The following is a 24110-nucleotide window of genomic DNA, read 5'->3' as shown; positions in this document are numbered from 1 at the left end:
TATTCTGTGAAAAGAAGGGAGATGTGTTATACCTGCTGCTCAGCCAGTGTGACTGTGGCGTGGAATTTTGGTGTGTGAGAATGCTGTGGAATGTTGGATGAGTGAGGGAGTCAGTTGGAGGATGGGATGAGCAGCAGGAAGGCTGCTCCTGGTGGGGCTCTTCATAATAAACCTTATTACATAATCTACCTTGGAACCAGGCATCTTTCATTGTACAGCAGAACCTTGAGTTATTTAACACATTTGATAATTATCAAATGCATTAAATACCTTTTGACTTGTGATTCCCACCCTTGCATATAATCAGGAGTTTCCACGCACAAATACATTGCTTTGCCCAGCCTTTGTGCTAGTTTCCGTTGAAAACAGAAGATGGTCGGCCTAGTCACAGGTGCCCCCATTCCTGAAACTGAAGCTGCTTCTCTGACTGAATCTCTGAGACTGAGAACTGCACGACACGGGTATGGAGATCTCCTATACAAATGTAAACAAACACAGCACAGCAGCTAGTTTGCAAGGTGAAAGGACAGGCAAAACATATTTCTCTAGCGGAGCAAAACAGAACACCTTAGCTAAGCGACCTTTGATTGTCTGGTAAGCTTGTCATTCATGGCTGACAAGGGATGCCTACACTGCTGCTTCCACCCCGGCCAAGCATGTGCCCAGGAATCATGTGTTGCCATTCTTAATGATATTCCACACTTCCTGGCATTATAATGGGCTAATCTTGCTGAGCAATAGCAATACAAGTCAGGAAATCAGAACACTGATAGGTATGACCATCTTGTGCAAAGCCAGCAGCGGCTCCTCCGCTATGGCAGAGGAGCATGCCCCCCCCCCCCCCCACCAGAACCTTCCAAAACATGAAAAATTAAACAATAATAAAACAGGTTTAAAACTTGTTTTATTTTCGTTTATTTTTGAGATCAGTGATGTCATGAGTGATGTCACTGACCATGTCATGAGTGCTGTAATGTGTGACGTCATCAGCAGTGCATTGTGGGTGCGCGAGTTATAGTTAGCTGAACTAACTCTAACGGGGGAATTTCAATGGTTTTGTACGGGTGAAATGTCCAACTAACTATAACGCCCCTGAAACCTAAGGTTTTTTCCGTGAATTTCTAAGGCTTTTTAAATGCTAATTCCTAACAATAACGTGCCTGAAACCTATGTTTTTTTCCTTGAATTTCAAAGGTTTTTTGAATGCCAATTTGTAACTATAACGTGCCTGAAACCTATGCTTTTTTCACTGAATTTCAAAGGTTTTTTAAATGCTAGTTTCTAACTATACCTAAAGAGGTATGACATGTGAAGAAAAACACACAGAAAGAAGAAAAAGAAATGCAGAAAGAAGCAACAGAAGTCCTCAAAGACGAAGAAAGGTGCAGGAAGAAGGAAGATGTGCAAGAACAAACTGAGGAGCAGAAAGAGGCCTTGTTCCAAAATCTTCCTGTACCCTCAACTTTATCAGATGGGTACTGGTGGTAACTGTCTCTGACTAACAAGTCCTAGAGCCAGTGCTATGCTAAAAGACACTTAGAATACAGTTAAAACACTTACAAGCACTAGGGAACGCAATGCGTTGGGCTACCCCTGTGATTAGCATGACCTCCTATGTAAGCCCCTAGTATATAGTAGGACAGGGGGATTAAAACTACCTCTTAAAATGCGCCACAGGGCGCGTTTGCACACTGGTGTAGGGGGGGGCTGAGGTGACAAGTGTGCAAACGCCCTGTGGCATGTTTTAAGTTGGGAGATTAAGTCCCCTTGAATCCTGAGGGTCCCTGGGGGCCAACTAGCCCACGGGGTACCTCCAGTAAGTGCCACTGAGCTGCGTTACAGAGAGGTGTAAAAAGGGGCATTGCCTCGGACCACCTCTCTGCAAAGCAGCTCTGTGGCTGTGGTGTGATTTAAAGCATGTTGAAGATATTATATTTTATTGGACTGTTCATTACGATCATGCAAAAGCCTACAGAGAAAAGGCTAAAACCTTACTCACATTCTTAAAAAACACTAAAAGAAGACCAAGATGACTTACTCCACCACTGACAGGTCCATAGGAGTGCCCAGAAGAGTCAGGTTCCTCTATGTACAGAGTGTAAAAATCTGGCCTGATGTTAAATATACAAACAAGAAAAGAGAACAAAAACATGAGAATCAGTACAGTTGAAGTGTTTCCAATTTCCCAAATTCCCACAGCTTGTTTTTAGGTGTCACCTCTCTGCTTTGGGTAAGTCCAGCCATTTCAGGATGGTGGTAACTCTTTCTTCATACAGAGCAGACCTACAATAGCAAGAATATCACGTTAGACATTTTTATATCACCTTAAACACTTTCATACATCTATTTAAAACAGGGAAAGATATTTTCATATCAATGTTTATATATCTGCCAATTTTGTGTTTGCTGTAAAATGGCCCTTTTTACATTAGTCTAATTTTTAATCATATGTACAACTATGACAAACAAGCACTGGCAAAGCCAAACTGCATTGCTTGCACTGTTTGAAGAGCTCTGCGCAGACTTACCAGGGGCAACGGGTGGGTGAATGTAACTAACAGAGCTATGATGTTTCTGCCAGGAATGGAGAAGCTACTTTTGCTGCTGACATATCTGCTGTTGTTGTGTGCACTGCCTAGCTACATCACTGCCGCCATAATACCAAGTAATTGGCAGTGTAACAATTCACAAAATGCTGTGAGCCATTTCTTATCACATCCTCTCTTCCAACAGTCAGCTGAAACTTTCTGAAGATAGTAAAAACAACAGTGTATGCACACAGTGGAGGTATGCTATAGTTCATCATTGGATACCTCTCAGTCCATACTAAGGGCCTGATTATGAGTTTGGTGGTGTGGGAGCGGGCCAGCATGCCACTGCCCCACTCCGACACCACCAAGCTGTGATAGCTGGCCTACAGTGCTGCCTTTCAAAGGCTAACAGGAGAGCCTTAGAAAGGCAGCGCCTTTGGACCTCCACAGCGTGTTCCAGCACAACATAGTCTGTAAAGTCTATGCCGTGCTGGAACAGGGGGTGAATGCACTCATGGGGGCACCACATGTGCCCCCTTACAGGAACCCCATGGCCCTGAGGAAACAGGGGGCCATGTAGGGCATCCTTTGTTTTCTCACTGGCACAGTTTTCATGGCAGCCTTACCCACATGAAAACTGTGGCGGTGCAAATATGCTTGGTGGTGCCGCATTGGCACCGCCAAGCATAATGGAGCCTCTGGCCACCGCCAGGGATCATGGATCCCTGGCGGTGGCTGCGGTCTTGTGGAGGTGGGCCGCCACACTCAAAAGGTTCCTGCCACTCCACCTCGAGTACTGCGATCCTGTGGACCACCGAACAAGTATTCAGACCCTACGCGATAGATGTGCACCTGATATGACTGAGCTTTCTGCAGTAGTATCATGTTACATCATTGGGGACTATTTACAAATGCATTTTGACTTTAGTACTGCATATATATATACACATACATACAAAAATACATTGGAAGTAGTTCAGTTACATTTTAATTATAAAAAATATGTTATATTTATTTATAAATTCAAAAAAGGTTGTAAAAATATTTTTACTTGAATAATAAGTATGTTTTATTTTTAGATTGTTTTCAAACAATAAATATTTATATTTCTATCTATTTTAAATCATTTATTTCAATGTCCCATTATTTTCTTTGGGATTTTATCTTAAGTCCCTGTCTATTATTTTCTATGGGAGGAGTGTATTGCAGTATCAGTAGTTAACCATGTGAGGTGCTGGACTTATTAATGTTTCTTTCTGGCAGTAGTAACTTGCACTCGTAAACTTGTCTCCACCCCTTTTTCAGGGAGTGGAAATGTTTACGTTTACACTTTTTAATAAGTTTACACTCTCATTCTGTGAATAGACAAAAGTAGTAAAGTTACACAAAAGTGCAAGCGTAAACTTACCCATGTAAATTATTCCCTAGTGTAATATAACTTTTGTGGTAACCCTGATTATGTTCAGGTGACACAAAAGTATATGGACAAAAATCTCAAATCATTTCAAAACCTTTCTGCGTCAATGTTAATCTTGTCCAACGTAGGTGGCAGGATATTTCGTTTTTCATATTTGAACAGTCAGCTTTTGATGGTTAAAAGACTCCATGAGATTAGTATTGTAACAAAGCACAAAGATGTAAAATGTGGTATGCTATCTCTGCCGGTGTTGTTAGAACAAAAGAGTGACTCACATCATTGGGGAAAACGTGATTTTAATGCTTTGCATAGTAAAAGGGGGCCTGATTTAGGGTTTGGTGGGCAGCGTGCCATCCATCAGGGTAGAGGAGAACATTATGGGTGCTATCCCACAGACTACAGCCCATCAAAGTTAGAGATCATCTCCAGCCCTGCAGTGATATCCAAGAATTCAGAGTAGTCACCACCATGGCGGCTCCTCAGAAGTCACTGAAAGTTTGGTGGGCAGTTGGAGGCAGTTTGACGGCCATCCACCAAACTTTTTGAGTTTGTTTTTGATAACAAATAACTAATGTCCTCCACACCGAGACAACGACACACAGGAGGTAGTGACCACCACATTCTAGGAGCAGACATCCGACCATTCACCATAAACAGGGTAGGAGGTGTGAAGCTTTCCATTGATAAAACCAATGGAGGTACTGCTGACAGAAAGCTGGAAGTCCTCCCGACTCTATATAGGGCGGGTGGATCGAGGGATTGCTGGATAGGGTAATACGTCACGTTTTTGATGGAGTGCTTTGCCCACCAAAGCTGTAAATCAGAGCCTTTAACCTAATTTAGGGGAGGGTCATAACTGTATATTGACAAATAAGGCAGCTGTCCTGTCTGCCCTCCAGTTCTGTGACACTATTGTGATTGTGGTGGAATGCAGCACTCATGATTGTAGAACCCACACTGGCTCCACCACATGGTTACGCATTTGAAAGCTGGTAAATGGACATAAATGTTGTCAGACTGGCCACTCGATTTAGGACAGCCTGTTTGATGCCCTTTCATCTGGCATCTCTTCTGAGCAAGACTTCTTTCAAAATAATCAAAGAAAATGGGCCTGACTCACAAAGGGCCTCCGCACTTGTAACGGAGGCCCCACATTCGTGGGGAGTCTCCGCACTGGGGGAAAATCTCCACAACGAAGGGAGTCTCTGTACTCCGGCGGAATCTCCTCAGTGAGAATTCTCATGGCAGAGATTTCGGCCTGATTGTGGAGACTCCTCCACTACTGGGCGTCATCCGCGATGAGTGTTGAGACCCTTTGTGAATCAGGTCAAATATCTCTAAACCATCACATCGGGTTACATTTTGAACGTGGCTTCAAGAAATGTATCACCAATTTCTTGATACATTGTCCTTGTGCTCTCCATTTTAGACATGATAACATTGACATACACTTAATTGCCATATTTAATTTACTTATAAGTCCCTACCATTTACTTCTATATGTACCCAGTACCTGTACATTAAATGCTAGAAGTGGGTTCCAGCACTCATTGTGCCACCCACTAAAGTAGCACTGTAAAACATGTCTATAGGCCTGCCCTTGCTGCCGGTGTGTGCAATTGTAAACAACTGCCACTTAGACCAACATAATGAACCCTTTTTCAGGCCTAAACCTTCTGTACTGATAAGTCACCCCCAAGGTAGGCCTAGATGCCCATAATGCAAGGTGCATAGTATTTAAAAAGTGGGACATGTATATTAAAGGTTTTACATATCCCGACAGTTAAAAACATGTTTCACTCTGGCAAGGCTAGCTTTCGCATAGAAAAACACAGGTTTACATTATAACAATTTATATCGCTTAACGTCACTTGGGGAGCAGCTAGAAATATGATACAAAGACTCATTTGGATAGTAATTTAAATTCCAACATAATGGTAAAGTCAGATTTCATGTTACTATTTTGGAAAATTACACTTTTAGAAAGTTAATGTGAAGTGGCCGGGTCCCCGTGGGTAACTTGGACTCTAACGTGCACAACTATATATGACATTCACAAAATACAACCATGTATACCATTTTCTCAAGCAGTATTTTACTTGAACTCTTTTTAAATTTCAAAATTAAAGCCTTTCCAACTGTTTCAAACATATACAAAACAAATCATGTTATACTTATAATGTACAATAAATCATTACAAAATGAAATTTAGACAGTACAACGCCCAATGCATTTCGGGACAAATGGTCCCTTCATCATGGGAAAACATGCAAATGTAAAGGGAAACTAATAAATTGATGTGCAACACATAATGGAAATTACTCATGATAAATGTCTAAACAGTCATAATCATGAACCATTCACCCAATGATGGTCTTAGTCTCATAATGCACCAAAGTGATATGCCTGCCTAGCATTTGAATTAACTAATGTGTAGTGACCAGGTCCCCGTGGGTAACTTGGACTCTAACGGGCAAGACAGCTCAAACATTCCTAAGAGTTTTGTGTTAGAACTACTAGAATTCTGCCTGCAGCATAGTTATTTTGCATGGAATGAGGAGTACTACATTCAGTTGAACTGAACATCCATGGGATTTCCTGGAGCACCAGCCTACGCGAAGACGTTCATGGCTAAATTTGAGCATGGCCATATTTTAACAGACTCTGCGTGGCAAGGAGGTCTAATATTTTCCAGGGATTCATAGACGGTATTTTCCTCATCTCAAATAAATCAGAAGAAACATTGACTGAAAACATACGAACATTAAACATAAAGGATCCAAGGATACAGTTCGCATACACCACCCAAAAAAAAACCTAGCATTTTTAGATGTATGAATAGAACTTAAATCCAATCACATAAGCAAACACTTGTACAAAAAACCAACGAACAAAAATAATTTGCTATTGTTTAAAAGTTTCCACCCGCCGTTGCTTATCAAAAACTTGCCAGTATCTCAATTTTTAAGAACACAACGGATATCATCTAGGACAAACGTATGTAAGGAAACTTTGAAAAGTCAAAAAATCAACTACATGGCCAGAGGATACCCTGAAGAGTTACTGGATAAACATATGAATAGGGCACGGCAACACCAAGTGAGCAATTACTACAAAAGACTCCAAAGAAAACAACTAATAGGGTAGGTTTTGTATCGAAATTTTAGACTGTTTCAATGGAGATCAAAAATGTTATCCACAAACGTTGGGAACTTCTAGATGCAGAACTTGATTTTAATGGTGTATTCCTGGAAAAACCACTGTTTGCATACTCGAGAGCACACAACCTCAAAGAATTGTTATCATCTAGAAAAAAGAAAAAATTACCGGAAGGCAAAGGTGGCACTAAAAAATGCTGTAATTGCATCCACTGTAATAATGCCATTACAGGAGAAATATTATTGCACCCTAGGACTGGAGAACAAATAAGGTTGACTGGGATCACAGACTGCAACTTGTTGTATACTCAATAAAATGCCCTTGTGGACTGCTCTACCTGGGGAGAACAGAGAGGAAATGAAAGTGCGCCTGACAGAACATAAAAGCAGAAATATAAATATCAATTCAAGTCTTGCAACACATTGGAAGCAAAATCGACACAGCATTGCACAACTCAAGTTTCAAATTATAGAACAAGTACCAATTTCAGAAGGCGTTGATAACTCCAAAAAACGACTACAGAGAGTGGCATTTTGGATTAAAAGGCTAAATACTTTGATGCCCAACGGGCTCAACAATAAATTTGAAATTGCTTGCTTCTTATAATTTACATCACTTCATATCCTTATGAGTCATCATGGGTTATCCCTAATTTCCCTACACAGTCCGTTATTACAAAGCATCTGCACACTAACACAAAAAACACTCCGCATGCATTAATGTTATGAATATCAAGTGATTGATATGTATTTTATGAATGTATCATAGACACAGTGAATATGCAGGAATTTGTATGTATTAGACCATATCATTGGCATAACGAATCTACAGTATTGAGCACGCACCAGACAAACAAGGAGGGAGACTACTGTATGTTTTAAAATGAACTGCCTGTTAAGTTCAAGACAATGTGCTTATAGGATGTAAAGCACAGACCTCATGAACATTCCACCATTCTAAGATGGCGACCGAGATCGAGTGTCCTAGAGGAGAAGGTCTCTCATTGGTTATACAAGTCAGCTTTAAAAAACTATTGTTCCTGGCTTTTAATATGACTGAGGTAACACTCTTATCTAAACAACCACAATCTCAAAACTGAGATGCATTATAATATTATTAACATTGTTCCAATACAGCTCTTGTTTTCATTTTGGTGGCACTTCAGCTGTGGTATTTTCGCGTTATCACACATTGTCGAAGCTAAGATAACATAATATTAGTGCAGTTTCAACATGGCGCGCGGTGTTAATCTGGTGGTATTCCTGTATCATTATCGCGATGACACGCATAGCAACTGGTGAGGTTCTAAGCGCTTTCGGTTGTCAGTAGTGGTTGAGAAGCGAAATGCACTAAGAGGTAAGTGCGGTTCATAGTTAGGATTTGCAGGATTATCGTCATTTTCAGGACAGTGCATGATGTGTAATGCTAGTTGTTTATCCCTTATAGTGTCTCCATACGTCTGCTTCTGACAATGGTGCCACAGCTTATTGTAAGCATTATACGAGCTGAACACGTAGGAAGGTGACCACCTTTAGATAGCTAATACACCTTTTAATATTGGATTGTTGAGTGATATTGACAGGCGTTCCATACAGTTTTCTCAGGTTCAAGATTCATTCATGGTCTTTCTTACGCAATTATTATCAGAGAATTAACTCTCACTGTTATTCAGGAATGTGTTGATGGATAAGGGTGTACAGAAGAGTTTGAGTTGGTGTAGCGGAGTATTTTACTGTCAGTGACTCCATTGTATTTCTACCATCAGGCTTCATCATTTTACATTGATAGAATACAATACATTGTGCCAAGGACAGGCGACTTTGGTATTCTGCTTGTCTTTGTAAGGTACGCAGTCAGCTCATTCAACAAAGGGAAATGATTTTAATTCTTAAGCAAAAACACTAGAGGTATTCATGCTCATGTTCTTACTGTCAGTTTTCCTGGAGAGTGTCTAGGAATTTTGGTTCCGCCACCGTGCAAGTAGTACGTGTTTTTTGCGAAGCATGTCATACACAAGGGGGTATCACTTTGGTGCATTATGAGACTAAGGCCATCATTCGGTATATGGTTCATGATTATGACTGTTTAAAAAATGTTCTTGAGTAATTTCCATTATGTGTTGCACATCAATTTATTAGTTTCCCTTTACATTTGCAGGTTTTCCCCTGATGAAGGGACCATTCGTCCCGAAATGCATTGGGCGTTGTACTGTCTAAATTTCATTTTGTAATGATTTATTGGACATTATATGTATAACATGATTTGTTTTGTAGATGATTGAAAACATTAGAACGGTTTTAATTTTGAATTGTAAAAAGAATTCAAGTAAAATACTGCTTGGAAAAAGGGTATACAAGGTTGAATTTTGTGTATATCACATATAGTTGTGCACGTTAGAGTCCAAGTTACCCACTGGGACCTGGCCACTTCACATTAGTTAATTCATATACTAGCCAGGCATATCACTAACGTAGCACAATGATCGGTTTATCTGCAATAATAAGGGCTACTACGTGGCACAAATCAAGTGTGCACAATCCACCAACATTATACTTTTAGAAAGTTGCTATTTTCCTTCCTAAGCCAAATGTGCCTTACTGCCAATGTCTAGGTGTTACCTGACCCCTGTTGGCTCCCTGGAAAGAGATGTGTATTATATATTTAGGCAAAGAGAAGCCCCCCCCCCCCCACAGGCTGGCACAGGGCATACAAACTAGACCCTATAGACCTTTCATCACAACACTGCTGGACCTGTGGAGACCCAGCAGAAGGACGCCCATGCTGTCTGGCACCTGAAGGAAGACTGATCCTGCTTGCCTTGAACCCAGGACCCCAGGTGTGACTCCATTGGTCTTTTGACTGACCTCCTCTGTGAATAATTTGGATTAAACAAGTTTACAGATGGCTTTCCTGCTTCCCAACTAACCAGACCCACCTGGTTCCTTCTGCTGGCCTCTGTGGAAGTGAGGCCAGTGCCCCAAATGCGGTCCTGAAGGTCTTGCACACTTGGCTGGAGCCAGAGTCCCCCTCCCCATACCGTACATAAGGTTTCACAAGATTTGATGCAGAGAGCCACAAAGCTCCATAGAGCCATGCAGCTCCTCACCCGTCTTTACCGGAGCCGATGCTGAGCAATATAGGGCCCGCAGAGCAGTGCAGTCCATGCATCAAAGACAGCAGATAAAACATCTAGTGGAATGAACCTGGCCCTGTTCTGGCCCACACTCCATCGCGGTCGACCTGTACTTGTACAACTAGATACCGGAAGATGACGCTTCACGTCTCTTGACACTAATTGTACCTATAAATTAAAAAAATCATATCGCCGGATTTTTCTCTTTTTGGTGTCATTTTATTTATTAAACTATTCTCTATTTCTCTAAATTGGTATGAAATTTTTCTTGTGTTGTGTTCTCTCTTTATTACTGTTTGTGTGTGGCATAATACTTTACACATTGCCTCTAAATTAATAATGGCTGCTTCTCTGCCAAGCTACTAGTGGGTTAAGCACAGGTTAATTTAGTGACTTTTTTAGTTCACCCTGACAATGCCTGTGGTTGTTGCTTGAGTAGGGTTGTCACACCCCTTAATCAGTGACACATTTTTTCTTACAGTACTACAATACAATTGGTGCTAATTTAATTGATGGAGTTCCTTCCACTGCACATGGAACTAGTGGTCTGCCAAATGTGCGTAATTGTAATTTGCATTATTACACAACATTTAGAAAAATAGGATGCATTTTAATAAATAATAATGACACCAAAATAAATTAGATCCAATCAGTAGAACCAGAGCTGTTAAGTGTCAACGTTTTTAGTGAAATCTAGCACCTAAAAGCACAAAGTGCCACTCTAGTCATGCTAGACATGTAGAAGGTCACAAATTCATTACCAACTGCGATGGAGCATGGGTTGGATATAGGGACCAGGTTAGTCCCCCTCAAAAAGTTACCTTCTCAAAGTCTTGCGCAAAGAGTTCTATTTGCGATAGAGAAGGCCCCGAGGAGGAGGGAACGGTATGCGGATGGACGTCGTCGTAGCATGAAGAGCAGGCCAAGTGCAGTGAACGGTCATCCCTGTAGTGTGAAGTTGGTTCAGGCATCCCAGATGAACATTGTTGTAGCTTAGCGTTGACAGTCACTGTTGGTTGTCCTTTAGTGTGAAGTGCAGATCTCGTGCTGCCATTTGTGGCTGTAACTTGAAGAGTTCGGGTTCACCGGAGCTTACCATTGGCAGTCATGATGGGAGTCTCATTATGGACAGGCCCGTTCATGATCGCAGAGAGAACAAAACTTTAGGATTTCTCCTTTTCTTGTAGAGCGGTGCAGTGTGATACCAGCCAAGAATCCAGGACCTGTGGTTGCACCTCTTGGGAATCAAGAATTCACTCTAACAGAGGCCAGTAGGGCTCAAGCAGGTCCAGTTGCAGCAGCTCAGCTGGGCCATTGCCGGGACGCCTCTGGAGCTTTTTGCATCTCTATAGCTCAAGACAGAAGGTTAGCCAACTGACCTTTGGACTTCCTTCTCAGAGAGCAGGGCAGGTTTCAAGCAACATGGTGGTCCTCTAGGGAACAAAGCAGGCCTCAAGCAGCATCGTAGTCTTCTGGGGAACAAGGCAATCGCTTCTGTAATATCCACAGGTCCAGGCGTGTACTCAAGAGGTGTTCTGACAGTCCAAAATGTATACCTGGTGCCAGCATTTAAAGTGGAGTAATTCCTAAGCCTACCCTTAAATTAGGTTCTGGAAAGTTCTTCCCTTCCCCTACTCTCTGTAACCCCTCTGTAGCCCCACGCTGGTACTAGTGACACTCTTATTACGCCACTGGAACCGCCATATCGAAACTGACCAGAGAGATCCTATTTGCTGAGCTGGTTCCAGGCAAACTGGCCAAACACACCACAGAGGCTCATCAGCTGCCACAGGACACAGCATTTGAAATCATAATGAAAGAGCTGACAGCCCTATCCTCAACTCTAGAAGAGGCGGTAGATAATTAATCAGCGAATATAAAATCTTTCCTCACCAATATCGCCTCCTTTAATGACTGGTTTCAATTCACGGTAGTTTGACTGGATCAAATAGAATCCAAGATATCTGCCTTTTTAAATTACGAACAGAACTTCTGCTGCTTCCACTCATGAAACAGGAGGATAAAAACCAGAGAGACAATCTCAGATTCTCCAGAGTTCCAGTGTGCCTTGAGCTGGCCAGCCACCCTCACAATGCTCATCATGCATGCCAACAAAATGTTGGAGTTTGGGAACCCAGCAAACTCTCACTCGCTTTTGGAGATGGAGGCTGCACAAGCATCTGCAATGAGGATGTGGATTCACAGAAAGATACAAAAGACAAGAGGGCCGCACCAACAACTAATAGGGACGAGGGATGCCCGCAACTAGAAGAAATTGTGACTCAGCTCCCCAACATCAACCTCTAAGACAGCACTCGCAATCTCGGGATACATCCCACTCCCCACTGAAAACTCCCCCTCCTCATTAGTGCCTGTCCCTGGAATGCATTGTACATTAACCTGGGTAACTTCCCAGGGTACGGTATACTCCCCAGCACTTCTACACATGTCCTTCCTTTACAAATTCACAGTACCCCGCACATGCTTCCACATTCCCTTCACTCTTTTTCTCGGTCTCCCCCATTCATGAGTTCTGCCGCCCCTAACTTCTCTCCTTCCTCCCCCTTTCTTCCTTGCTTCCTTTTATACACACCCAGGAGATAATGTGGGGTTCAGCAGGGAGGAAGACTGATAACCTAGGTGATACAACGGCCAGCTGGTACAGATCCGGCTGCTTGAATGCATGACTTCTCACCCTAACAAAGTACGTTTTATCCCTCATTGTAGCAGAAGCACTGCCCAGCATCTTATTATATCTTCTGTGTTCCCTCCGCATCCTTCACTATTCACTTGTCAAGGGGAACCACTGTTCATCAAATAGCGAACATCTCCCACAAGCTATTCTCCACTGCCCAGGTATTTTAGAGACCAGCGATAGGGGGGATTGGGCTCCCCTTCTTTCTTCCTTACATCAGTGTCATATCCACCTTTTCCATGCCCTACCACAAGGCTATACTTCTTCTACTCCTACAGTATTTTTACAATATATTGGCTTGACTTTATATTGTGCTTTATCGTCATCAGCCAGCTACACCCCCAGCACCTCTGCTTCCATCCAACATAGCGCAGACATGGCCAGAAACACTAGACTTTCCGGAATCTCTCTAAATGTGAATGGCCATCCCTATAAAACTGAATAAAATACTCTATGACGTGCAGTCTACAGGGCCATATATAACCCTGTTCCAAGAGACCCACCTCACTGACCAGGGAAGTCAAAAACACAATGCCTGTAAGTTAGCCTTGGGTGACAATGTTACTCCCTCCTTGAAAATACACCGGAAAAGTAGGGTGGCCATAATGAATTTGAAAAAGCTACAATCTACAGGCCCAAAAGGTATGGAGGGACTTGCAGGGTCATTATGTCTTGAGCAAGTGTCTATACATGATACGGTGCTCTTACTAGGCTTCATATACCCTCTGGTTACCATAAAGAAACTCACATTTGATACCATTGTTAGAATCCTACGCCAACAACCAAAAACCGATGTTCTCCTAGGTGGAGATTGGAATATGGTTCTAGTCCAATTTCTGTATAAATCAGATATCCCGTCATAGGGGTCGGTTGTAAGATATGTTGGCTAACTTCTCCCTAACAGATCCATGGCATCTTCAGTACCCAGTGACGAGAAACGACTACACCTTTACCTCCTATGTGCATGGCACGCCGACATGCATAGATAACTTCTTGGCATTGACCTGTCTTTTAGGATGAGTTATTGATACAGATATTAAACCGACAGGGGTATCCACTCATGATGTCATTCAAATTTGGCCAGACAAGGGTCTGCAAAAGCCAGGGGCCAGGCATTGGTGACTGAACCTATCTCATTATAAACTTCCGGGGCGATAACGGAGGCTCAGGTTCTTTTCTTCAGGTATTTCTGATGGTTAATGAGGGGCTGGATCATCACCAGGGTTATACTGGCAGCACGCAGCGCACCCATACAGATTATGAGAGACACTGCTAGCAGGAAGAGGAGGGCAGCCACTCATGGGTTAACTTTAGAGCAGCAGTTTGCAACACTTGTTACTAACTCCTACAAACATTCTGCAGAAACCCTGAGGGAATTGTTAGAGTTGAAACACAAACTTGCCAATTTGTACACCTGCCCAGGTGTACAACCGCTCTGTTGTGCCTTCGACAGAGACGCTGCGAGTGGGAGGAGAAGGGAGGGAGACTCCTGGACCTGCAACTGAGGCAACAGATAGCTGACCATGCCATCCCAGTAATCATAGGTATTTAAGGGGCCACCTTGATGCATACAACCTAAATATTTGAGGCTTTTAGGGAATTATACAGTTTCCTATACTCTTCAGATGGCACAGACATCCTGCCAGAGATGGAAGAGTTCCTGCCCAAATACGCACTCCCTAGCCTGTATTTGTCCAACAGCAAACTCTAGAGACTCTTTGTAGTAGAGGAGGGCATAGGTGATGTGATAGACAGTCTTCCCTAAAGCAAGGCACCTGCCCTTGATGGGTATCCAGCAGAGTGTTATGAATTGCACAAACAATTTATCACTTCCCTGCTACACAAGGCACTTAGAAAGGACCGAATCGACCCAACTGTTTTGCGAGAACTGAACAGTGGCAATATTGCATTAATACCCAAACCTGGTAAGGGCCTACTAGAGGACTCACTAGACTGTACCAGCTGCAGGTCGATTTCGCTCTTGGACACAGACACTAAGATTGTGACTGAAATTGGTGCTGCCTTTCTTTACTTTGTTTATTCACAGAGACCCAGTGGGCTTTTTTCCACATAGAATCTCAGTGTCCCACCTTAGCTCCCTGGCGCATGTCCTGTGGCAGGTACGGTATGATGCAGAAAACAACCTGATGGTCTCCCTAGATGCTAAAAAGTCATTTGACAGGTTTGAATTGGCATACCTATTTAGAGGCTCACAGAACACGTGCTAAAGTCAGATATTTCTCTCTAGAGTCGAGTCTGGAGGCTTTACTCATTCTTCACTCCCAGGGCCACTTGAAATGGTCAAACATCCAGCCTTCGGATGTACAAAGTTGCAAAAGGCTCGGATACCCCCTGTCCCTGGTTCTATTAATCTTAGCCCTGAAGCATTTAGCGATCGCCATTATGGAAATAGCTTATATCCAGGGGATATTAATGCCAGAAAATTACAAAAGATGCCACCATATGTGGACAACATTTTGGTCATGCTCTCAAACCCAGGATCTTTTGTGAGAGCCTTCATTGACCTGATTTTCCATTTTTCATGATGCTCCTCCTATCAGATTAGCTGGAAAAATGTGAGCCACTGCCACTGTCTGGCAATAAAACAATGGCAGCCCTTGAGGGTCACCAATCTAGATGGATGCCAGAAAAAATTAGATACTTGGGGATTGAGACCTCACCAAGGTTTACAGGCAGGGTCAAACACAATATATTTTATATAAACCAATTTTATTCGTTTTTGAGAGAGTAAATATAACAACAAAGGATACTGCATTCCAGTCAGTCCCCACCGCCCCACCCGCCCCACCCCCCAACAATCACTGAGGAGTATAATTGTCAACAAGTACTGTCTCCGAAACGGAACACAAGGCATAATGATCCCACCATTTGCCCCAAATCTTGGTAAACTTCTGAGGACAAAGGTCAAGCACAATATTACACCGCTAGTCTCGAAAGTATAAGTGGATTTGAATAGATGGACACATCTTAATTTGTCTCTCGGGGAGAAGGCTCAAATACCTAAAATGAACATAGCACCCGTATTCACATACCTTTTCAGTATAATTCCTGTTCACATCCCAAACCACCTAATATCCACCATAGCAGATAAAGCCCTAAAACCCTTTCTTTGTGGTGGGCGGAAACCACGTGTTAAACTGGGGACATTCCATGCCTCAACATAGTGTTGATATGGTATACAACGTTTACAATGGAATTTTTACAACGCACTACCATTAGAACGCAGGCATTACCACGCATACCATTACAACGCATTGCGCTGGGGGGCGCTCTAGGATAGGGAATAAGTATAATTTTATATCCAACACCTTCCCTAGTGTCCACGGGGACTGGAGTTGGAATATAAAATTATACTTACCACTATCCAGCACCTCTAAGCGATATGCGTTGTAACGGTATTCGTTGTAAATACCGCGTTGTAAAGGTATGCGTGGTAATGCCTGAGTTCTAATGGTAGTGCGTTGACACGTCATACATCCGTTGATATTTGCAACCCTCCCCATGCACGATGAGCATCGCATGCACTGCAATAAATAATCAAACAAAACCAGGTTTCTTGGCAGTGGCGCTGATGGAGGTGTGATGCATCGTCGTCAGTGAGGTCGGGCTGCAATGTCATCATGGTCGATGTGTTGTGCTTCTCACGAGTGGTGACCACAGCTTAGGTGCAGACAGTGGCTTGGATGACGGCATCAGTTGCTTTTCTTGGATTTACAGCACAGCCTCTCAGTTCCAAGGGCCCAGGACTGGTTTTGGCACCACTTGGTAATGCAGGACTCATAGCAGTTGAGTCCCCGTGCTGACAACAAGATATGGATGAAGTCTTTGATCACACTGAAACCTCCAACAGGAGGCAAGCACACGCAAGCCCTTGGAGAACCTAGGCAAGCAGGATGAAGAGAGTAAAGTCCAGTATCTTTACTGCCCAAGACAGAAGCAACAAGCAGTAGGCCAGCACAACACAATAACAAGTACAGTGGCAGTTCCCCTCCTACAGCTTCTCTAGCTCTTCTTCCTGGCATAATCGCCTCTTAGTCCAGAAGTATTCTGAAGTTATTGTGTCAGAGCTCCAGTACTTATACCAGTTTCTGCCTTTGAAGTAGGCAAACTTTAACGGAAAGTCTTTGCAGTGCACAAGACCCTGCCTTTCCATGAACTGGCTCAAGACACACTACAGGAGGTGGAGACAGCTTTGTGTGAGGGCAGGAACAGCTCTATTTAAGTGTCAGTGGCAACTCCTCCCATCACTCTAGCTCAAGAGGACCCCTAAGCCTGGTGATGGGCCATTAGGCTATGCGGGGCACACCTCAGATACCTTTGTGTGACTGTCTAGAGTAAATGCACAAATGGCCCAACTGTCACCCTCCCTCAGACGTGGATTCCTCAGGCAGGCAGAGGCAGAGAATTGTAAAGCAAGAAAATGGCCACTTTATAAAATTGGCCTTTTAAAACACGCAATTTAAAAACCAACTTCACTAAAAGAGGTATTTTTAAATTGTGAGTTCAGGGACTCCAAACTCCAAATCTCGATTTCTTCCCAATTGGAAGTTACACTTGTAAGAGGGTACAAGGGTACTCCAATGATAAACTATGAGGAAGATAGTCTTTGCAATAGTGAAAAAATGAAATTAGCAGCATTTCACTATCAGGACATGTAACATACAGCAGCACATTTCCTAACTTTTAGATACACTGAACCTTGGCCTACCTTAGGGGCACCTTACATGTAATAGGAAGATTCGGGCTTGACAAGTGGGTGTGCTTGCCAGGTCAACATGGCAGCTTAAAACTGCCCATACAGACACCTCAGTGGCAGGCCTGAGACAGCTTTGTGGGGGTACTCGTGGGTGGCACAACAAATGCTGCAGGCCCACTAGTAGCATTTGAATTACAGGCTCTGGGCACACATAGTGTGCTTTACAAGAGTCTTACCAGTAAGTCAAATATGCCAATGATGGATAACGAATCACAATCACAATTTAGACAGACAGCATAGACACTTTAGCACTGATCAGCAGTGGTAAAGTGCCCAGAGTCCTAAAACCAACAAAAAAGGTCAGAAACATAGGAGGATAAGGTAAAATGTTGGAGAATAACCCTGCAAAATGGGCTAGGTCCAACAGTTAGGAACAACTGCTGTGAGTACTTTAGTAGTAATAAACATCTGTGATCTTGAGAAGAGCTTTAAGAAACATGGAAGAACCTTCATTTGTACAGTTACTGCCAATAAAGGTGTGAATTCACATAAAAGTATGCACTCTGATAACATGAAAACGATCTTAACAAAGTAAAGTGTTCTCAGTTGTAGACTACCCCAAGGCCAAAACACCACGCCATCATCCACTGTTGTGTGTTAGACACTGTGTTATTTTTTGTGAACTAGCAATCGATCACATACACTGGAAAAATTGAACAAGGTAAAGGAAATGTAGCTTAAAATTAATTTATTTTCAAATATAGCTATGATATGAATGGACTATTTTTCAAATATATAAAATATTACACAGTCATTCTCCAAGGGACTACTGCAGTGTTGTTGACAGCACATAAAACATAAACGTTCCTGTCGCACACAGGACAAATCCTCCATGTCTTCAAGAATTATTTAATTTGGACTGCATATGATTTGTGTGCTTTTCGGCGGCATTTTTTCATTTGTCCGAAGCTCTAATTTAATCTCCTCATGTCAGCACGCATTTCAAGCGTGCTTGCAAGCTGTATGATTATTTTTTCTTCAACTCCTTTTAACTCATCTTCTCATAGTTTTTATGATGCCCCTTTCCACCTCCTAAATCACAACGTACTAACCATGTTACTCACAGTTTTATTTGGAGAATGTTGCGGGCTTATATAACCACCAGTTACTGCACAATATATTGACTTTATCAGTAAACAAGTCCTAACACTTTTACGCAGTTTCAGTAACGTATATTGCACAACTACTCACCAAGCTAAAATGTACAACAAAAAAATAACTTATTAATCACAAAGGTGAAAACTATTGCATTTACCGGGGCTTGTTTAAAGTCTTGGAAAGAATAGCATTATAGCAGCAGAGCCTCCACTGGCTCTGCCACTGAGTGCAGATGGTTAGTTTCCCATTATTGAGTGCCTGGGGGGCTGTCACTCATTTTTTTTATGCCCATGTCCGTTATGAAATGTATGGCAGACACGGCACAGAAACTATAGGATGAAAATAGAGGGTTTTTTTTGTTTTTTGTTTTAGAGAAAACATACTCCTGCTTGGAGAATTAGTTTTACCTAAATTCAGTGGTATATTTTCCCATTCAGCAAACTTTGCAGTGCTTTAAGGGAGCCACGGCTGCTCCGTTCTAAGCAATAAAGATCCCGGACATGTAGTCAGGGAACCCTGAATTGGGCAGATTGGCCTCTGCCTACCTGGCCTCTTCACATAGCGGACTAGCAGGCCATCCACCAGAGTCTAAATGACCTGCCAAGTCTCTAAGGGTGTTATTTGAGGGGTACAAAATGTGAACTCTAAAAAAAATTTGAGCACTGTTCTTTTATGTATTAGGAAGAGAGGATATGATATGAAAGAGTATTATGTCTTTGATTTGTGACAAAAGTCGTCTCACAAATGACTTGAAGTATCACAACATTGTTGATGAAAACGTAACTGATTTTCAGATTTTTTTTTCAATTGAAAACGTTTAAAAAGTACTAAGGGCCTGATTACCAGTTTGGCGACCTTGGAGTAGGGCGCCAAGCCAGGTCCCGGCTATAAGGCTGCCAGACTCGGCCACCTGCAGATTACGAGTTATCTCGTGGTCTTGCGGGCGGTCCTTTGGTGTTAAAAAGGCACTGCAATGGAAACGCCTAAGCCTGTTCCTGCACGGCATGGACTGTAAAGTCCATGCCTTGCAGGAAAGGGAGTGACAGCACACGGGGAGGCACTACATGTGCCCCCCTGCAGGCACACCATGGCCCTGAGGCAACAGGGGGGCCTGTGTGGTCCCTTTGTTTTCTCACCGCCATGAAAACTGTGGCGTGAGGGACCTCCTAATATGCTCGGCAGTGCCGCAGCAGTACCGCCAGCATGTTAGGGTCTCTGACTGCCGTGGGATCCATGATCCCAGGCGGTTGCGGTGGTCCTGTAGCAGTCCCACTGCCATATTCGTAATACGGCGGGTGGACCACCACTCTGGTAATCCAGGGACTGACACCACGGGTTCGGCTGTCAAATGGACATCGGAACTCGTAATATGGCCCTAAGTTATTACAGGGTGGAATTTTGAATGTATTGTTTGTAACAAATTGTTTCAAGAAAATTTAATTTTGATAATTTGCTTTAAAGAGAAGGCCTACTGTCCCATAAAAAAAAGCTATTTAGCCACTTAAGTTCAACTTAGGCGCACAAATACCTTAATTTATTTGTTAATCTATGCGTGGTGTTCTCAAACATGGATTCACTCGCATAAGTGGAATAACTCCAACATGGGGGTTTATGAGTAAATCTTCTATGGGCAGGAAAAGGGCATTCCAAGGCACAAATACCCTCTAACGTTTGGACATATTTAAAATCTGACATGTTTATTGGTATTCATAAACATTTCACTGTCACATTCTCACGCGGACATGGTCAGATAATTACTCCTCTCTAGGACAGAGAGGAATTCTTCTTCATGGTGTGAATGGAGAGAGAAGACCTCAACATTAGAGAGGTTGCAAGGAAAGGGACTACTTTACAGATAAAAATATTGTTTTTGTATTAAAGTGTAATTGATCCACACAGTTGAATTTTCACTTGCATAAATACAGTTGCTTAAAGGGGTACGAGGTGCAATAATTCTGGGATCTAAATGATCTTAACAATTTCAAAGAAATCTGAAACTATCACAGCTTCCCAGGTGCACTCATAGTCTCCCTTTGAATTCCCCAAAAATAAAAACTGTCTTCTAAGTGTAGAAGGAAAGCTATAGGAATAAATATATGATGTTCTTAAGAATATGGATCCTAAATCTAAAATGTCTAAAATGAAGAAGCCATAAAAAATATTATCCCAGTTAGAGAATGTGCCATTTTTATTTTTATAACTGTAATCTTTCACCGGTATATTACATGCTTAAAAGCAGGCATACAACATTAAACATTTGGATTGGCTGAGCCAATCTAAACATACCAGTCAAGGTGCCAATAATGATTGAATAATAGCCTACTTGTTAAACAGCTTGTATAAATCCGGATACGTTCCATTGATCTTGACATCAGATCCAGGCCAAAAGTATGTCCCGGCTTTCAAATTCTGATACATGGCAGTCAGCCAGATCTGAAGGAGGCAGAAATAAAGCAATAATTAACACACACACAAGTACTTTATTGCACACTCAACTAAATACTACATAAAAAATTACAAATATTTACAAAATGGCAGTTAGAAAAGCAATCTCTCCCAGGGGAGAAGGGGGCAGGGGGCATAAACTAGGTGGGGTTCAAAACATGTCTCCTAGAAAAAGGCGACTCTCTATCTAAACTCTGACTGGACCGCACATTTCTGAGGCATCTTCAATCTTATGTGCACCAGCAGATTAACACAACTGAAGCAATCATACCTCTTATACAAACCCATAGTATAAGGATATGCAAATATGAAAACGCAGGCCTCTGTCAAGAGCAAATACAACCTTAAATTAAGCGTACATATTTTAACAATACCTGTATCATGCTGAATCGTAAGCCTATTGGCTTTCTCACAATAATTGTGGGTATCCACCATCAAAAGCAAAACCCACTGGCTTTAATATTCCAACAAGAAAAATCATTGAAAATACATATTTCTTCTTTTAGTCCATATTTCCAAACAACCACTCAGGACTTAAAACACAAAGGGGCATATGTACAAGCCCCTATCTCCACCACAACGTCACTTTTATCGACGTTGTGGTGGCGATATGGGCTGCGCCTTAATTACAAGGCAGCGTTAAGTCACTTAACATGGCTTACGCTGCCTTGTAAGGCTATGGTTAGCGTGAAATGGGTGGGCAGTGGATGTTGCGGTGGGCATTCCACGGCAACACCCATTGTTTTTGACGCTACCCAATATGTACTAGGGTGGCGTACATGGGAGGCAGCGTCAAAATTAAGGGCAGGCCAAACCTGGTATTAAGTTGGTTAAACGAGGAGAAATGCATTATTTATTCTCATTTTTGCTCATGGAAAAAGCAAAATGTCATGGATTGTTTATGTACAGGAAGATGTCCCTTCCTGTACATAAACGATCCTTTAAAATAAAGCTATTTTGTGACTTTCATGTATTCTGCATGAAGCAGCACACATGACAGTAACAGAATGGCATTTTAGGATTGTTTATGTTCAGAAAGGGACACCTTCCTACACATAAACAATCCTCCCCTGCACGCAGACACCCTTGCGTAATGGTGCAAGGGTACCTGTGTTGGCGCTAAGTTGCTAAACCTAGTGCCATCGCAGGGGGAAATGCAAGGCTGCACCGAATTCTTGTAAATATGGGGCAGACTTGTGTTTCAGATGTGGTGAAGAGAGGCGTTAAGCCATGACGGCCAATGCCTCTCTCCGCCACTTCCTTGCACATATCCCCCAAAGGATCCAACATTCCTACTGCCACATACAAGTTCAACCCTAGCAGCATCTTTAAACTGAGCCAAGTTTCTCCCAGGGTTATTTAACTCCTCTTCTCGGGACACTTAGATTGGCACTTTTCTCCTTGAATGTGGAGGCCTGCTGCTCCTCAGAGCAGGAGCTCAGAACCAAATAAGACACTGCTAGATTCATCAAGCTAAATTGCGCTCGCAAAGGGCCAGATTCTGGGAATCTGGCCCTTTGCGAATGCAATTTTTGCATTTGGGATTCATCATCCCAAATGCAAAAATCGCTATTTGCAAAATCGCATATTTGCGAGGAATTGGATTTAAGGAATCTCTATTAGAGATTCCTTAAATGCAATTCATTAACCAATTGGAAATTGCGAATTGGCAATATTTGGTCGCTATTTACCACGAAGTCTGACTTTGTGGTAAATAGCGAAAAAATAGTAAAAAGCACTTTAGTGCATTTTTTTCTGTTGCATGTTACACACACACATGTCCTTTGGACATGTGTGTGCGCAACACCTGTTTAAATTTGCATTTCAGGGGTGCTACAGGGTGTCCTTTGGACCCCCCCTGGCACCCTTGAAATCGCTATCTTATTTGCGATTAGATAATTGCCAATCGCAAATAAGGAATACTCCCCATTTATTCCTATGGGCCTTAGGAATGAATGGGGAGTTATTCGCAAATAAGGAATGTGTAGGAATCGCAATTTATTTTGCGATTCCTACATGAATCCCGTTTTGCGAGTCTGTAATAGCGATTCCTTATGAATCGCTATTAAAGACTCGCAAAACGGCTCTTTGATGAATCTAGCAGTTAGACCCTTATTCAGAGCCCGTGCTGCACAGTTCTGGGGCATGAGTACTGTGCGATAAACTGGCCATAGTATTGTGCAATTATAAGTTAAACCTCACGGAATAGGGGTTTACCGTAGGAGACCGATTTTTACGGTCATAAAATTACATGGAATTTCCAAATTCATGATGTTTAACGTACACATTTACCAACTGCTCTAATCTCTGGGGGAGGTGTAAAGTGTGGGAGAGGATTGGGCGGAAAGAGAAGAGGGGAGGTGAAGACGTTTTAAGGCAGGAAGAGAAGGAAGAAGGCTTGAGTCCTGATGCAGCCAGACTCATGTCATTTAACTTTGCAGATTTACCGCACAATAAAATCGAGAACAATTCGCACCGTTAACCCCAGTGTGGAAAACTGACTCTATGAATCAAGAAGAGCGGAATCCCATGAGGTAATTCCGCTCTGCCTACCCGGTAATGATGGCCTCAATGGTGTGCCTGCCCCTCTGACAGCTCCAAAGTGTAAAGATGATGGGGCATATTATCAAGAATGGTGTTAAAATTATCGCCGCTTTAGCCCTGGAGAATTCCAATAGAAGCCCATGTTCACACCAGAACATGGGCTTCTATGGGAATTCACAAGGGCATATTATCAAGCCCATTATCGCTGCTTTAGCTGCAGATTCCAGCCGCTAAAGCGGCGATAATTTTAATGCCGTTTCTTGATAATATGCCCCATAATTTTTCATGGTCCAAGACTTAAAGGGTACTCC

At 42.5% G+C, this 24110-nt stretch overlaps 1 protein-coding gene across 1 annotated transcript in view; it reads right to left on the bottom strand.

Moving 5' to 3' along the window:
- ENPP3 (ectonucleotide pyrophosphatase/phosphodiesterase 3) overlaps positions 1-24110 on the bottom strand; it is a 716664-nt gene that overhangs the window by 348637 nt on the left and 343917 nt on the right. Inside the window, exons 10-12 of the mRNA XM_086927431.1 lie at positions 21134-21243; positions 2218-2283; positions 2039-2111 (exon numbers count right to left, since the gene is read on the bottom strand). Of these exons, the coding sequence (XP_086783557.1) occupies positions 2039-2111; positions 2218-2283; positions 21134-21243 (249 nt within the window). The remainder of the gene's footprint in view (positions 1-2038; positions 2112-2217; positions 2284-21133; positions 21244-24110) is intronic.

This window comes from Lissotriton vulgaris, chromosome 6 (assembly GCF_964263255.1).
Source record: "Lissotriton vulgaris chromosome 6, aLisVul1.2, whole genome shotgun sequence".
NCBI classification, from domain to species: domain Eukaryota; kingdom Metazoa; phylum Chordata; class Amphibia; order Caudata; family Salamandridae; genus Lissotriton; species Lissotriton vulgaris.
This window is presented reverse-complemented; position numbering and strand designations above follow the sequence as displayed.